General features: G+C 40.9%; 3 protein-coding genes across 4 annotated transcripts; all 3 read left to right on the top strand.

Annotated features, from left to right (window-relative positions):
* Positions 1 to 2682: 2682 nt before the first annotated feature.
* On the top strand, positions 2683 to 4612 carry LOC113029477 (uncharacterized). The gene is made up of 6 exons (XM_080289078.1): positions 2683 to 2779; positions 2867 to 2922; positions 3303 to 3572; positions 3659 to 3928; positions 4021 to 4472; positions 4549 to 4612. Exons 1-6 carry the CDS (start codon positions 2754 to 2756, stop codon positions 4558 to 4560), a joined length of 1086 nt encoding a protein of 361 aa, XP_080145204.1. The 5' UTR covers positions 2683 to 2753; the 3' UTR covers positions 4561 to 4612.
* Positions 4613 to 5877: 1265 nt separating this feature from the next.
* smtnl1 (smoothelin-like 1) lies at positions 5878 to 9568 on the top strand. Of its 2 annotated transcripts, none has more exons than XM_026180354.2 (5): positions 5878 to 6171; positions 7435 to 8027; positions 8127 to 8241; positions 8358 to 8509; positions 8847 to 9568. In XM_026180354.2, the coding sequence occupies exons 1-5, from the start codon at positions 6079 to 6081 to the stop codon at positions 9229 to 9231; spliced, it is 1338 nt and encodes a 445-aa protein (XP_026036139.1). In that variant the 5' UTR covers positions 5878 to 6078; the 3' UTR covers positions 9232 to 9568. The 2 variants fall into 2 exon arrangements, with proteins under 2 accessions (XP_026036139.1, XP_080145189.1); XM_080289063.1 differs by lacking the exon at positions 5878 to 6171 and adding an exon at positions 6259 to 6385.
* A 730-nt stretch (positions 9569 to 10298) lies between these two features.
* On the top strand, positions 10299 to 15047 carry LOC113006370 (uncharacterized). Its single transcript, XM_026142313.2, has 4 exons — positions 10299 to 10718; positions 13402 to 13502; positions 13584 to 13662; positions 13985 to 15047. Exons 1-4 carry the CDS (start codon positions 10424 to 10426, stop codon positions 14794 to 14796), a joined length of 1287 nt encoding a protein of 428 aa, XP_025998098.1. The 5' UTR covers positions 10299 to 10423; the 3' UTR covers positions 14797 to 15047.
* The last annotated feature ends 394 nt before the right edge of the window (positions 15048 to 15441 follow it).

The raw sequence follows: 15441 nt of genomic DNA, 5'->3' as shown, positions 1-15441 counted from the left end.
ATTCTGTTGGCATAAAACATGAACATTTGTATTGCATGATGTTGCTGCATCGGAGTATAAACACTATAGGACAAGCCTGCTGCTTTATATTATGCTTCCCCCATGTGGCCAATAAATCAAGTTTTAATAACGCTCCTCTACACAAACTTGTAGTACAGATGAATGCTGTGATTTCTGTAACTAGCATGTCAAATGAACATGCAACAGTTTATCGTCAATGATTTGCAGACACTCCCACACAGGTGTTAACAGCATTTACAAATCCACAATCCTTTCTACTCTCTTGACTTTATGTCCTCAGCTCCATGTGAAAGACTAACAGCTATGCATTACAGCTCCACTTTTCACATTAACCACCATTTATGAAGTAACTGCAGGCCATATAAGACCAAAACAACGAAGACTATTTTGCTAATTTCTAGTTCCATCTTTATTTGTGGATTACTAGAGTAGCTTTGCATGATGCAGTTTAAAATCCTTATTTTTATTATAGTGGTCTTGGTGCACCTCTCAAGTTCATTTCCTGTCTGCAACAAGAAATTTCAGTTCCCTTCCCCCTCCCTTGAAATTAATTTCCTTTGGACTGGCTGCCTCTAGCATGCAAAAGCTTTGAACAGCGTTTGGGTGGGGCTTCTTCTGAACTCACAGCCATAGACGTGTGCCATGAGATGGCCATATAAATGATATCAGTTGTCATTGACATAATATGGAAATGAGCAACAACAAAAAACAGTTTGAGCACTGGCTCATAGAGATGACTTTCACACATAATGCCCTCAATATTTGAAACTTTGTAAATATTAAATATGATTATTCACCACTGTAACTGTAAATGAAAGATTTATTTTATTGGCACATAGACAGACCCTTTATTTTTAAGATTTGTGTTAAAGATCACCTTTTCAGCTCCACCAAGGCAGTTGTTTGCCTTGTCAGGTATCTCGGGCTCTGGAGGTATATGTTTTTGATTTGTGGTTTTTGTAGGGTTTGTTATTTGTTTGTTTACTTGTTTCTCACTTCAGTCCAACCCCCAGTCTTCTTTGTGTATCGTGTGTTGTCTGGGTTTTTCTTTGCTCTTCATTGCTGCGTCTCACTGTTCTGTAGCATCCTAGCTAGTCGTAGCAGGCGTCTATTTCTCTTGGATGTGTATTCCTGTTAAAAGGATGTTTGTCCTCCCTATTTTTGCCAAGTATTTTACCACATGGGATGATATGATCCCTGAGGTTATTGCTCTCATATTGTAGGGCTTACCTTACAAAGACTACCATGAGTCACTTGTTGTGAACTGCTGCTTCTGTCTGTATGCTGTTCAGAGCTAGCCAACAGCAAATGTAGGGTCTGGTTTTGGAGCTGTTCCTATATTAACTGAACTAAATTATTATAAGAGATCTTCCCTTTTCCCCATCCCCATGTGCTGCTCAAGAGCAGGGGTCGGTTAACCTTATTCTATTTCACCTATATTTTCATGTGAAAGTACTTTGTAACTGTAGTTGGTCTTAATCTGTTCTGAGGTACTATTATCTGCACTTGTGGCATGTGATGTTTCTTATAAGGGTCACTATGTTATAAAAAATATATAGTAATTCATTTTAAGCAGTTTCATTGTTTATTGTTATTGTGACCAACAGCTGTACATTATTGAGATTTAAGCTCTGTTTATGAGAGATGGTTTTAGGACCTACATGAGACAAATTATTTTATTTCCCATTAAAGTGAATTTTAATTAAACTTCATTTTTATTGCACATTTCTTCCTAACAAATGTATAATGTTGCTGAAATGTCCAAAAAGCTAGAAGTCTAATAAGGGTCGTATTGGCTCAGTGTTCGCACATCTCACAGAAAAGGTCAACAGAACAGTGAGAGATGAACTGTCACTGATGATTAGCATAAAACTGCTTAGATTTCCACAAAAATGGAATCATCTATCCAAATAACAAATGCAAATGAACCCTTGTTATTTTTCAGAATTTGACGTCTACACCATCTGAGATTGTTGTAGGGTAGTCAGCAGCTCCTCGCACCTAACAGGTGTAACTATGAAGTGAGAATAATGAGTCTGCAAGCAGGTCGATCTCAAAGCTTTACACGTCACAGACGTGGCTCTGTTTTTACCTGGGAAATCACTGCGGTAACTTGTACTGAACGCTTAACCTGGTTAAGCCAGGTTATGTAGACAGTTTCCATCTAAAAGTGTTACGTCTCCACTGATTCCTTTATTTACAGCATGTTTAAGTGCCCTAAAGACTGTTGGCTAAATATGTTTTATATGTGCACACTGTTAAGCTGTACCTTTAGTACCTTATAAACACCATGAATAAAACCCAGCTGTAGTTACAGCAGCACAAATGCACATCACATTATCACTGGGATGTGACATGTGATGCACAAAATGTATAAATGCTTTTATACTTGTACTTTATACTATGCATTTCTGCCACATGAATCACTTGTATTATTTGCATCAGTGTTGCATTTTAAATCTTTATTTTTCATACTATTTCTAGATTTTACCATCATTTTATTTTCATCATCTGATAATGTCTCTGATTGGACTCATTGTCTTCATATAGGAATTGTTGATTGTTGAAGCCCAGTTGATAGCCACCTTTATGATACTCCTTATCTTTGACTCAAGCTTGAGTCACCTTTCCAGCAGGTGTATTCCATTACTTCTTTAAGCTCTGATTGGTTAAGACTGCTTTCTCGCAGCATTTTTAACCCTTCACCTTTTGTTCTACTGGTTGCCTTCAGAATGATGACTGCAAGCCTCTCACTGGGGTATGTGGCAGGTGTAGTTGGCTTTCTCTTTTTACACAACTGACTACTTTTTGTAGGCACGTGATTGATATTTTCAAATGGTTTCAGGGGTTCCCTTTTTGTCTTGCTGGTTGTGGATATATGCAGCCTTCCTCTTGAGAAAGGTAGGTGAAACATTCCTAAACATACAAAACTTTGTGATAAATCTTCATTAATTTCAGTTCTTTCTCACCCAGGCTCTAATCCCAGCACTCAATACAGGATAACTAATGTAAACACTGCAGATAATCTTGCCTCAAACCCAAGAGGAACTTTAGCCAATTTAACTCCTGGACTTGTTCCCTACAGCCCTCAATACAGAGGGGTTCTAGTCCCAGCATATGTCAGCTCCAGTGTTTCTCAACCTAATCAGGCTGGTGGATACACAGCTGGCTCTACATTAACTGGGGGTACTGTTCAGCCTGCAGCTTATAACCAGTGAAATATTTCATGAGTTTAAATGTGCATTGCTCTCATTACAAAAAGGCATTCTGCTTTCTCCTAGATTTAAATGTTGGTGCTTCCCCCGGTAGCAGTAACACTGCAGGTAATGTTGCCTTGACTCGGGGAGGACCTTATGCATACCCATCCTCTGTGGTTGTACCTTACAATACTCTGTATGGAGGGGTTGCAGTGCAGCAGCCTGGTGTCTATCAATATGCTCCCCAGAGCGTGCCAGTATTATATACTGGCTCCAGTTCTTCTGGTCCTGCCCAGGCTGGAGGATACACGACTGGCTCCACACAGGGTGGAGGTGCTGTTCGACCTGCAGCTGGTAAATAATGGAATATTTCATGATGCACTACAAACATTTATTGTGAACATTACCAGCAAGTGTTGTGTGGCTTTCTCTTTCAAAAGGTTCAAATGTTGGTGTTTCTACTGGAGGAAGCAGCGCAAATACTGGTGCTAATGTTGCCCTAAGCCAGGGAGGACCTTATCCATACCCCTCTGTAGCTGTGCCTTATAGTGCTCCATATGGAGGTGTTGCAGTGCAGCAGCCTGGTTTCTCACATGCTGCTCAAAGTGTGGCAGCACCATACACCGGCTCCAGTTACTCCGCTCCTGCTCAGGCAGGAGGAAGCACAGCTGGCTCTGCACAAACTGGAGCAACTTCTCAACCTGCAGCTGGTACCTAGTGTGATGATGCAGTATAAATGCAATCATTAGGATCTCCTGACCCGAATCCTTGGTAACCTTGGCTTAAATTTTGCTGTTCTCAGAAATCAACTGGGCTGTCCCACCTCCCAAGCTCGGTGAGGAATCATCACCCAACCCTCAAAGCCTTGCCTCTGGCACAGCTGATGAGCCTGGTGCGCTTCTACCACCAGTACCTGCGTACCAACCAGGAGAGTTGTCCCACTATGAGAAGGCTGCTGAGGCTGGGGACTACCAGTCGGAGACAGAAGAACTAGGTCGCAGGACTGTCCCAGCTACGATGGACGCTTTTGCTGCTGCCGGTGGACTGGCATCCCCAGGCTTTGCCACAGGACAGTTTGGAATGGGTGGGCTGTGGGGTAGTCCGTATCCATCCTTTGACTTCTTGTTCCTGACTGGCCAGTACCCTGCGGGCACAGTCAGTCACTTCAGCCAGGACTACGAGCAGGGACGAGACTACTCTCACAGCACTCACTACCTGAAAGACCACCCCTACCCCTACACAGGTGTTACGCAGGTATGTTTCCTAAAATGCCTACATGTCACAATCTGCATATTGTAACTGTACTAACTCTTTCCCTCTTTCCTCCCAGATAAAATACTAGCTGAATCTCAAAGGCATGAGCACAAGTTTAATCAATAAAGTCTTATGAAATACTCCTGGTCACTTTTCTTATTAGTGGTGGTGCGGGAACGACTAAGGTTGTAGAAATTGCATGTAATGTAACTACTGGGCTCAATTTATGATCTGTTAAAAGACCGAATGCGCGCCTGAATTTAGACCTGCCCATGTGGGGTTTATGACCTTAAGGGAACTACTTGGGTTTTCTGTTGGCAACCTGTAGTGACCCATAAGTGGACAGTCCCACTTATGGCCTGGTATAAGCAAGTTTACCCTGCTCAGGCTGTCAAGAAGGGCATCCAGTTTTGTAAGTTGTAGATCTATATGTTAAGGTGGATCTCACGCTGGCAGTAACCTATATACGCTTTCAAGTATTTAACATAAAAATACTGGAAGGGTTTACTTTCCCTGGTGGGAATTGCAAAAAATGTGGACACACAAGCAGTACAAGGGAATCCCTTGGAAACCTTTCACCTAAGCTACAGACAATAATTTGAATCCTCCACATATGTACAGATTCTGAAATCTACTAGATTATAGGAGGGTAACTATAAATAGCTGAACTCCCCCTCCCTTTGCCACATGGCTCCTTCTTTCACAAACATCCAGGTTACATTAGATGAAGAGCTGTGATTTGAGTCGTGATGTACAAGGTGTTGACAGGAGAACTGCAGTGAGTTTAGAGCGAAATGATACATGGACCATTTGATTCCACTCAAGAAAGAAAGCCTACTCTAAGGGAAATTATGTACATTCACTAAGAAAAGGCCCTCAAAAGTCACATTTGGGTTTCAGGGCTGAAAATTTTATTGTCAAGTACATTTATTTTTTTCAAAAAAATAAAATAAGTGTGTGTAATTTCTTAAAAAAATATTTAGGTGGATTTTATTGCTTTGAACAGAGCTGAGATAGACCACTCACGCGGATTTGTTTCATGTTTCCTTTTCTTGACCTTTTGCTATAAGTATAAGTTTCCCAACTGTTGCTTTTAATTTTATTAATTTAAGCATCCCAACAGTACAGTACTCTAAATCACCACACTTTACAGTAAGAGCTTATAAACGGGACAGGTGGTAGCTAAATTGTGTCTATATTTTGCTAAAAGAGAGAAGGCATATTTAATGGTTTCAGTGCTTATGTATATGTGTGTGTGTACAACCATGGTTTCCACAGCAGACGCAGCTGTCCGGCCTGGAGGACTGAGCCTATGTCACTGTAACTCTATTTCGGGAACCTGTGTTGTCCAAAAGGTCAGATAAAGAAGCACAGGAATCCTTACAAAGCAGAGGGCGGGGGTGTCGGGTGAAGGCGGATATTCACAAACCAACACACACACACATACGTGTTAAAACTCAGGACAGTGTTGCTGAGAAGGGGAGAAAGGCAGACAGGAGTAGTGGGACACAGAGACATTAAGAGGGGCTTTCACCTTTGACTGAATTAAAACGTTAGTGTACCAAAGTCTGATCTGACCTCTAATCCAGCTGATACACACACATTTATGGACACCATGGATGGAGAATCACCCAAACAGGACACATTCGATTCCACGGAATCAACCAATCCCACTGACACCAACAACAACAGCAACCAGGTCTGTATCATTTATTTATTTATTTAACATGTTCATTAACATTTTCACATTCACCCACAATGACTGTCCATCATGTTCTGTACTGGGAAAAAGCAGTGAGAGTGTTCGTGGCTGTAGCAGGTGCTGTGTTGGGACAGCAGAGCGGGAGAAGGGGTTGTTGGCTGCATTTGCTACACCTGTTCTTACTACTGGCTGAAGAATGACACATACACACGTAAATACACACTCACACAAGTTATGCAAAGTAGTGCACATGACACACACTAAGCCACACATACAACGTTGGAGTTTCCTTTTCCCACTGATGAGTCACTGCTGTGATGCCTGACCTGGTGTGTCATTAATAAACAGGGTACATGGGCCTATTTAATCATGAGGAAATAATAATGTATGCATTACATTTTTTTTGTATGAAGATTTTTAACATATGATGTGAGATCATTGGTTTTAAAACTGTAAAAGGCCAATTTTCCCCTTGAAAGTTCCAACTCTGAGGTGTATATTTATAATACTCAACAAATCCCAGAGCTCCAGGTCTCACATTACAAGGACTGTGTTATCCCTCGAGTAACTTGTGGAAAGTCCACTTTATTTATACAGCAGCTTTCATGTAAACAGCTCAAACGTTTCACATAGCAAGACCAAGAACTGAAGAACACAGAAAAATCACAAAGAATAATTTTAAAAATACAAATCAGAGTTAATGAAAGAAATACCTAAAAAAAAAAATACAACACACAGCAAATGAACTAATGGCTCGCATTACAAATCTGAAATAAATAAAATAAAAAACACAATAAACTTTTGTTCATTCTTCATACATTTTTTCATGAAAGAAACAGAAAAAATCCTCTTTACAAGACTGAAAAGAAGAAGATAGTTATCAGAGATGTAAATAACTGAAAGAAAAGAGGAAGACTATCCTCTGAGTCATGCTGAAAAGAAAACATGTGATGTAGTGCCCCCACAGAGAAATGACTATGAAGAAGCTTCTCCCTTCTTCACAAGGGGTCACCACAGCGGGTAAATCTGGATCTCTGATCTGGCAAAATTCTATATGGGATACCCTTCTTCACCCAAACCCAGGGAAAGGAAATAGCAAAGAAAATTACTGTGTAACCTACACTGTTACTTATACTGAATACTCCACCTTAAACTCCACTTTGTCTTGATGCCTTGGTATAAGGCTAGAATTTAGAAGTGATAGAACTATTGTCACAGACATGTATTACGAGTGTTTGTCACATATTTATTTTTGCACAGGCCGGCGAGCCAGAGGTGGAGAATAAAGACTTGGGGGAAGGAGCAGAAGGTCAGAGGGTAATGGAGACTGAGGATAAGGCTGAGGAAGATACTGTATCAGAAGAGGCAGAAAAGGAGACGTCAGGAGACACAAAGAAACCTCAGACTGTGTCACAGTCTGGTGAAGATGATACTGAAGCAGCTGCACAAGATAAGGAGAAAGCATCTACTGGTGCTGAGGTGAAGGATTCTGAACGTGAAGGAAAAGATAAAGAGGAGGATGCAGAAGAAACCGAGAAAGGAGGGCAAGTGGCAGAGATCCAGAGTAGTGAGACTGGAAAAGATGGAGAGGACATGAAGGACAAAGAGAAAGAGAAAAAGGAAATAGGTAAAGATGTGAAAGAACAAGAGGCAGAGAAGAAAAAACAAGTGACAGAGGAAGATGCAGAGCCAAAAGACAAAGGAAAGACAAAAGAAGCAGAAAAGCAGGCAAAGCCCAAAAGAAAGAGTGGTCCCCCCTCCTCTTCTCTCTCTCGACCAAGACCCTCTGCACGCTCCATAAGAGCGTCTGCTAAAAACGACATCATCGCCAAGTTCCAGAAGGGCGCACCAGAGTGAGTAACTACATGATGCTTAGTACCTCAAATTAGAGTGTGACAGTTAAAAATGTTCCTCAAGAGGTTAAATCAGAAACTGTGTTGCAACACTGCTAGGACACCAATACCTCGCAACTTCAAGATTCAGAAGTCATCTGCTGCTGTGGCTACAGGAGCTTCAATCAAACAGAAGATACTTCAGTGGTGTCGCAACAAGACTCGGAACTACGAGGTGAGCTCAGCGTTAAATCTTTATCTAATGCGACACATCCGCATTCTAGATCCAGAGATAAAAGAAGACCTAATTTAAGATGCTCTTCCCATGTGTCTGTCTCTTGCATTTTTTAGGGCATCAACATAGAAAACTTCTCGTCATCCTGGTGCAATGGGATGGCATTCTGCGCTCTGATTCATCGTTTCTTTCCAGATGCTTTTGAATACAGCTCACTGAAGCCAGAGGAGAGGGAGAAAAACTTCACTCTGGCCTTCAAAACTGCAGAGTATGGATTTCTTCATTCTTTCTTCTCTCAGTTCAGTTCAGCTAAGACTGAATAACACAATTACAATATTTAAGAGTCGGAACTTTACATGCAGAACATAATATAACAAGGTCACGGTGAATAATACAAAAGGAGAACTGCTGTGAAAAGAATGTAACTAAAATAAAATTCTGCATGTTGGCTGTCCAAAAAAGAAAGTTTCAGGAAAACAATGTATGGAATGACACTGTTAATGTAAATGCACCTGGTTAGAAATCTCTTATTCATATTACTATGAATGACTGCCACCTTGTCACCTCAACTTTATCCTTTCCCCTCCTTTGTGTATCCCTGACAGGTCCTTGGCTGACTGCTGCCCTCTGCTGGAAGTGAGTGACATGCTCATGATGGGTAACAACCCAGACCCAATGTGTGTGTTCACATATGTCCAGTCCCTGTGCCACAGCCTCTCCAAAATAGAGAAAGAGAGGAAGGACAAAGAGAAGGGGGAGAAAGAGAAGGCTGGTAACGAGGAGGAAGAGAAGGACAAAGGAGATGATGCAGCAGGAGAGGTGTCGCCAGAGAAAGATGAGGAAGAGTCTGCTGAGAACGAGACGATGAGCAGTCAGGAGGATAAACCAGTAGACGGTACAGAGATGGAGGGCACTAATGAGGAAGGGAGTCCATCAAAGAGCTGTGTGGTGGAGGAAGGTCAGAGTTCATCAGTCGAGGCAGAGTCTTAGACAGACACTGGCAAACACAAAGACTGAAAAGACCAAAAAGATTGTTTATGGTACTACAAGGAGCAAGTCTTAGTCTGGCATTGTTGGACTGACTACTGTCGGAGTAATGAGGTACAACAAAAAAAATCACTCAAAACTAAAATACTTGTGATGATGATGTCTCGTAGTTACAGCGTGTTTGAAAATGTACTTCTGTGTGTGTTTTTTCCATTTACAGATATGCTGTTTTTTTATGTTGTTCTGAGCACGAAAAGCAAGAAATTGCTGTGTATCTATGAAAAAATAACAATGAAACAAAGATCTTGTGAATTAAAAAGCTGCTTGTGCAATAAGAAAACCTTGAGAGAGTGTGTGCCGTATTTACTTTTTTCATAATACACATGAAAAGGTTAAACTATTTCTGGTCAGATGTTAAAATTTTGAGTTGTTCCAGATTGTTACTGTGAACAAGGTAACAGTGGGGAGGGGGTTATGACACTGTGAAAGATTGTGCGGGCAAATGTTCAGGGTTTTCAGGCAGACAAAAGATGCTACAAGAGCTGTGAAAAGCTTCCAAAAGAAAAGTTGGTCTGCTAATGCAATTTATAACACTATCCTCCATTAAATTGAATGTAAACAACACCCCAAAGCAGGTTTCTCTGGGCCAGAGCTTATTTAAGAGGGCCAGAGACCAAGTGTAGGTCTATCCAATTCAAATTTAATATTGATTTTGTTAATCGTAGATCCCCCACATCCCCCAAACTAAAGCGGAAAGCGAACAGCTATCATTACTCCTGTGATGGTACTGGGGAAACATTAATCTATATAGATGAGGTAACTCCCCCTCACATGTGAAGTCATCATTATGTTTAAATATGTGGAGAGACATGTTCTTTCCTGGAAGGCCTTTTAAAAATGTAAACCCATTGAAACAATTCGCTGTATCGAAACAAACTAATACCACAAAGCCAACTGTTGAGCAACTAAAACTATATCAACCAAGAATTGCCTTCAAAACTACAGAAATTGGTTTCTTCAAACAAACATCATCACCAGCCAAGCATCACCCCCCAGTGTCCCTGCTTTCTGGGTATTACGGTAATCAGCATCATGCTACCAGGAAGGCCATTGTGTTGTCTCTTTTGTTAAGCTAACCTACTGACCGTGTTGCGCCCTTTTTTCAACACAAATCTCGGTGGCAGCAAAGTGAAACATGTCCACAAACATGCCACCGGGGAGCCTGAATCTGGAGTCACAGCTTTTGTCCATTATGGACGTGCTGGTGAAAGCGGCGGTGGCAGAAATCAGCCAGCTGTTCTCGGAGAGCTCGGCGTCTCTCCGTCTGCATTTAACCCAGAGCTTGAAGGAAAACGAAAACCTGAGGACGAGGATGAAGGTTATGAGGAGTGAGCTCTTCTCCCTCAGGCTACAAACCAGAACTAATCGACCAGCGAGCCGCTTTTCTCCCATCAGAGGAAACATAACCAAACCACGAGCTAAGCCACAAGGTAACGATACTTTCACTTTAAAAGTACTTCATACTCGAGTAACAAATAACATTCCGCCCCCGCCATTTATATAATTAACTATTAAATACCCACCGCTAGTTACTTCAAACTAATAACGTATAAAACAGCTGTTTTAGCTAGTTTAACGAGTTGATTATGAAAATGCAGATGTGCGGAGTAGTATCGCGCATCAGACACAGCTGGCCCTGGTCATGTGACACAGATAACAGAACCAGCGGGTTTTTTATTGTGGTGATAAAGGTTTATTCGGCTTATTAAATGTGAATTCACTCACTTACTTAAACTTAATAATGGTCAGCTAAACCGAAACGTAAATAAATAAACAAATACACAAATAAATAAAGACACATTTCGATACGCTCATTCAAAGCCTCAGTCTAAAATAATTGTTAAGTGGAATTTCCGCTTAAAGTATGTGATGCTGAATTATAACAAGTCCAACCTCAACTCAGAACATGTGTCTGTCCCTTTAAATACATTTAGTCTTCACCACAATCAACCCATAAAGAATCAAAGACTCAGGTACACAGGTTATTTATGGACATATTCTATGTTATCATAAATCACTAATACGATGAATTAAAAATCAATGTATATTATGGTTTTATATTTTTACAAATGCTTTATATACTTATTTATATACATATATATATTTAATGGTATACCTTGTGTTGTGTGTGTGTGTGTGTGTGGGGGGGGGGGGGGGGGGAGTTGTGTGTGTGTGTTTCTTGTCTTGTTTTTATGGACATGTAGTCTGCCAATAAAGATTGAATTGAATTGAATTGAATTGAATGTCTTACATGATCTTTCATATTACATTTCCTTTATAGACATTTTTTTTAAAGGAAAAGTAATGTTTTGTCACTTTTATTGTGTTCACTGTCAGGTAATTGAGTGGCGTAAACCACAGAGACCGTAGAGAAATGCCATTAATTCCCTGAGTTTTAAGTTCCATATCATATTTGGTGTCGACATGTCAACTTGTTTTTTTTGCAGACACAGAACATAAACAGATTTCCCTAACATTTGTTATCTCTCATTAATTGACTCTTTTACTCTCTGCATGAATCTGAGGGTTGATTAATAGCATACCGACTTTATATCAAGCTTAAAGTCAGAGCTGTCTGTGTCTCAAAAGTGTCTGAATTGCTTAATTAATAATTTTCTGCAGCATTAATCCTTTTCTTAGTTTACAGTTTTATTTTTTATGCAATTCACTTCAATTTTGAATTCAGTCTTATGTGCATAGCTCCAAATCACAGCAACTGTGAGCTCAAGGCACTTAATTAATGTCTTTTTTATCACCATTTTATCATCATCCTCTGACAAGACCTTTGACTGGAGTAGGCGACACTCATAGGGATCATTTTGTGCAAAGAGGAATCATATGACATGTGAAACACTCGTTTTTCTGTGAGCGCACACAGAGCCTGCTTTTGTGATGCTTGTTATCTCCGCTGGGGGTATTAGGTGTTATTGAGCCAGCTAATGCAAAGAAAACCTGGCTGTGTTGAACTTCCTTCATTTTATTCCTGTCAGCTCGTTTCAGCAAACACATGTGACACCAACAGGGAAGTTGCCTCCCCCCCGTCTATTCTTGACTCTTAAAATCTTTCGTTTTCAGCTCGTATAAATACTGATACCAACAGATGAACAAATAGCTAACTGAAAGTAAATCAAATATTTAATAAAAATATGGAGGACTTGTCCATATTTGGTATTACAAACTGTGCAGTAAGGCTTTGGTGCAAATATTTGTTGAGACCAGGATGTCTAAATGACTGTGACTCACCTCTTCAAAAGTACTGTTTAGTTCAGGTTTTGATCAATCTTGAGGTAAAAGTAACACAGAAACTAGTTATAAAAACTAACCATTTTCTGAAATCAAACCAAACTGAACTGAGGGTATAAACTCAAAAAAGAAATAATATTAGAAATATTAAAAAATGATCAGCTGTAATATCTCTGGGCTGCACAATATGAGGAACCTGCATAGTGCTGCAAAATTGTTCTGTATTTTAAAGACTTTAAAAGCTTACAGTTTCTTCTGCTTATCTAGTTCAGGGTTGCAGGGAAAACTTTTACATTTAGACTGTAGGTGTGACAATGAATCTAATCTCTGGACTGTGGGTGAAAACTAGAGTACCTGTAAAGAACCCACGCAGAAAGAACACACAAACTCCACATAGTCTGAATTCAAAGCAGGATCGTCTTGCTGTGAGATGACAATGCTGACCACTGCACCACCAGGCCTGTCACACTCTATAAGTGTCAGCGAATAAAAATGCTTTGAAGCGTGCATATTCAGTGTGGCTCTGTAGTTCAGTGATTTATACATTCACTAGCATTGCAGTTAACATTGCTTTAAATAAAACTAACCACCACAAGTCTTTCCTGGGTGGTGCAACAGTACAGCTAATAAAACAGTTGTGGGTTTGAGGACAGTAAAGGTATGATTGTTGCTCTTCTGTGACTACATCAACACCATCTGTGGTCACAGTTATTTAAGTTACCCTCAAAGTAGTAGGGTCCTGGGTTCAAATCTGTGCTTATCTGGGGACAGGACACTCTCGCATAAGACATTCTTAATCTAAGGAGTTTCACTTCCTGGTTAAATAAAGATTAATGAATAATAAAAATGTATTTTTCTTTTCTTCTTCAGTTCTCATCAAATCACAAGTGGCTCAAAAGGCGGGTGGGGAAGCTGCTTCTATCGTCCTGCAGTCGGAGAAAAAGACCACCTCCTCAGCAGCTCAAGTGCAGGTACATGCAGTCCATAAATGAATAGCAGTAGCTCTGTTTGAAATCTAGTTTGCTCATGCATAGCTGTCCTTAATGTGCTAGTGTGCAGATGTGGAGAGTCCAGATGTCATTCTAATCAAAGATGAGGATGATGTGGGTGGATGTGGGCCAGATGTTGGTGGTGAGTAGGATTTTTAAGTGAGCTTAAAGGGCTGATTAATTATTATTTTTATTTGTATTTTATGTCTTTACTTGTCATCACTACAGCTCACAGATTCTAAAAGCCTAGATTGTCTATCTTCTATCTTAGGGCTGAAAAACAATTATACCAGGCAAGCCGAGAATAGGAGGAAGAAAGTAGATCAGACGTCAAGCATCTGATAGAAAGTCTCTCTTTCTAAATTACACACAAGCAGTTCCTCATTGATGAGTGCTGAGTAAGACTGGCCTAAGCGCTTCTGTTTCATAGTGGCCTTTAAAGATGCTATTCTCTGTCTTTTCAGATCAGGGTGACTTTAGAAACCACAGTCTGCAGGGCGGTGTTGCAACAGGAGCTCAGAATTTGGAGCCAGCTGGTTCCTCTTGCTCGACAGGTGATAACGAGGAGCTGAGAATCGTGTGCGTTCACGGCCGAGGCGAAGGGCCTCTACAGGATGAAAGTGACACCCTCTTCTCTGCGTCTGAGCTTCAGGCTTTTAGCTCTCTGTCTGACCACAACGTCGGCCACGACAACCTCCTGAATTTCACCACTGGCGCAAGTGACAGAGCTCCAATGAGAGTCACACAGGATAACAGTGCCGGACTGGTGAGAAACAACCAACTTGAAAGAAATAATTCCACACAAATGGCTCCGACAGCATTGAACCCTGGATTGAAATCGCCACTAGTAGTAACTGAGGGTCAAGTGGGGCACCCCAGCCACATGAGCCAGTTCCCACAGCAGCAGAACGTCTTCCCTCACACCGCCAACAAATCCCTGGACTGCAACTTCTGTGGCGAGCGCTTCCACAGCCGCGAAGACCTCATCGTACATCGCGCGAGTCACACCGGGGAGTCTCCGGTCCCTTGCTCTCTGTGCGGCAAGTCGTTTGTCAACAAGACCACACTTAGCATCCACATGCGCATTCACACGGGCGAGAAGCCGTACGCATGTGCGCAATGTGGAAAACGCTTCACGCAGAACGGCAGTCTGAAGATCCACCTGCGGACACACTCCGGAGAGAAGCCGTACACCTGCAGTCAGTGCACAGCCAGTTTCAACAACCCCAGCAACCTTCGCAGACACATGATCACACACACCAACGGGGCGCTCTGACCCCAACGAACTAGAAAGACTTGATAGACTTTGCAGTTTAGAAGCACTTTTACTGTCATTTGTGCCACAGTGTAAAACTGTTTTGGATCACGCGCACTTGTAGATTCCAGATACGCTGACACAAACGCTGTTCAGATTTTTTAACTATAGGAAAACCGGCTTTCTATTCTCGAGCGTGCACAACAGATCCTCAAATGAAGACACTGAAATAAAGAACCATGTCACAGTTAGCAGTGGGTGACTGTGGATTACTTCTGTTTTGGTCTATGTTATTTCAAAATGGGATATCAATTATCATTTAAAGCTTGGACCACAAAATAATTGCCAGAAAATGTTTAATGAAATTATTGAACATTCGGACAAGTTTTTAAAAATAATATTTGAATACTAATTTGCATATATGAGTTTAACTTTGTTTCATATTTGCTCGTTTTTTGCGTTAGTACCTTAAAAATGTCATGCGCAATTTATTTAGGTTTGTCAGGGGGAAGATTACACTAGAAATCTCAGAAATTGCTGTCAAATATGATACGCTACGCATTAAGCGGTTAAAGTCTATTTTATAGCAGACTTCTGTATCGATAAAGTACCACGACAAGACTGTTTGTGGCCAGATTTGAGCATTTCTGAATTTTATTTATGCAC

Source organism: Astatotilapia calliptera, chromosome 2 (genome assembly GCF_964374335.1).
Source record: "Astatotilapia calliptera chromosome 2, fAstCal68.1, whole genome shotgun sequence".
Classification (NCBI taxonomy): Eukaryota; Metazoa; Chordata; class Actinopteri; order Cichliformes; family Cichlidae; genus Astatotilapia; species Astatotilapia calliptera.
The sequence above is the reverse complement of the archived record's forward strand: the minus strand, read 5'-3'. Positions and strand labels throughout refer to the sequence as shown.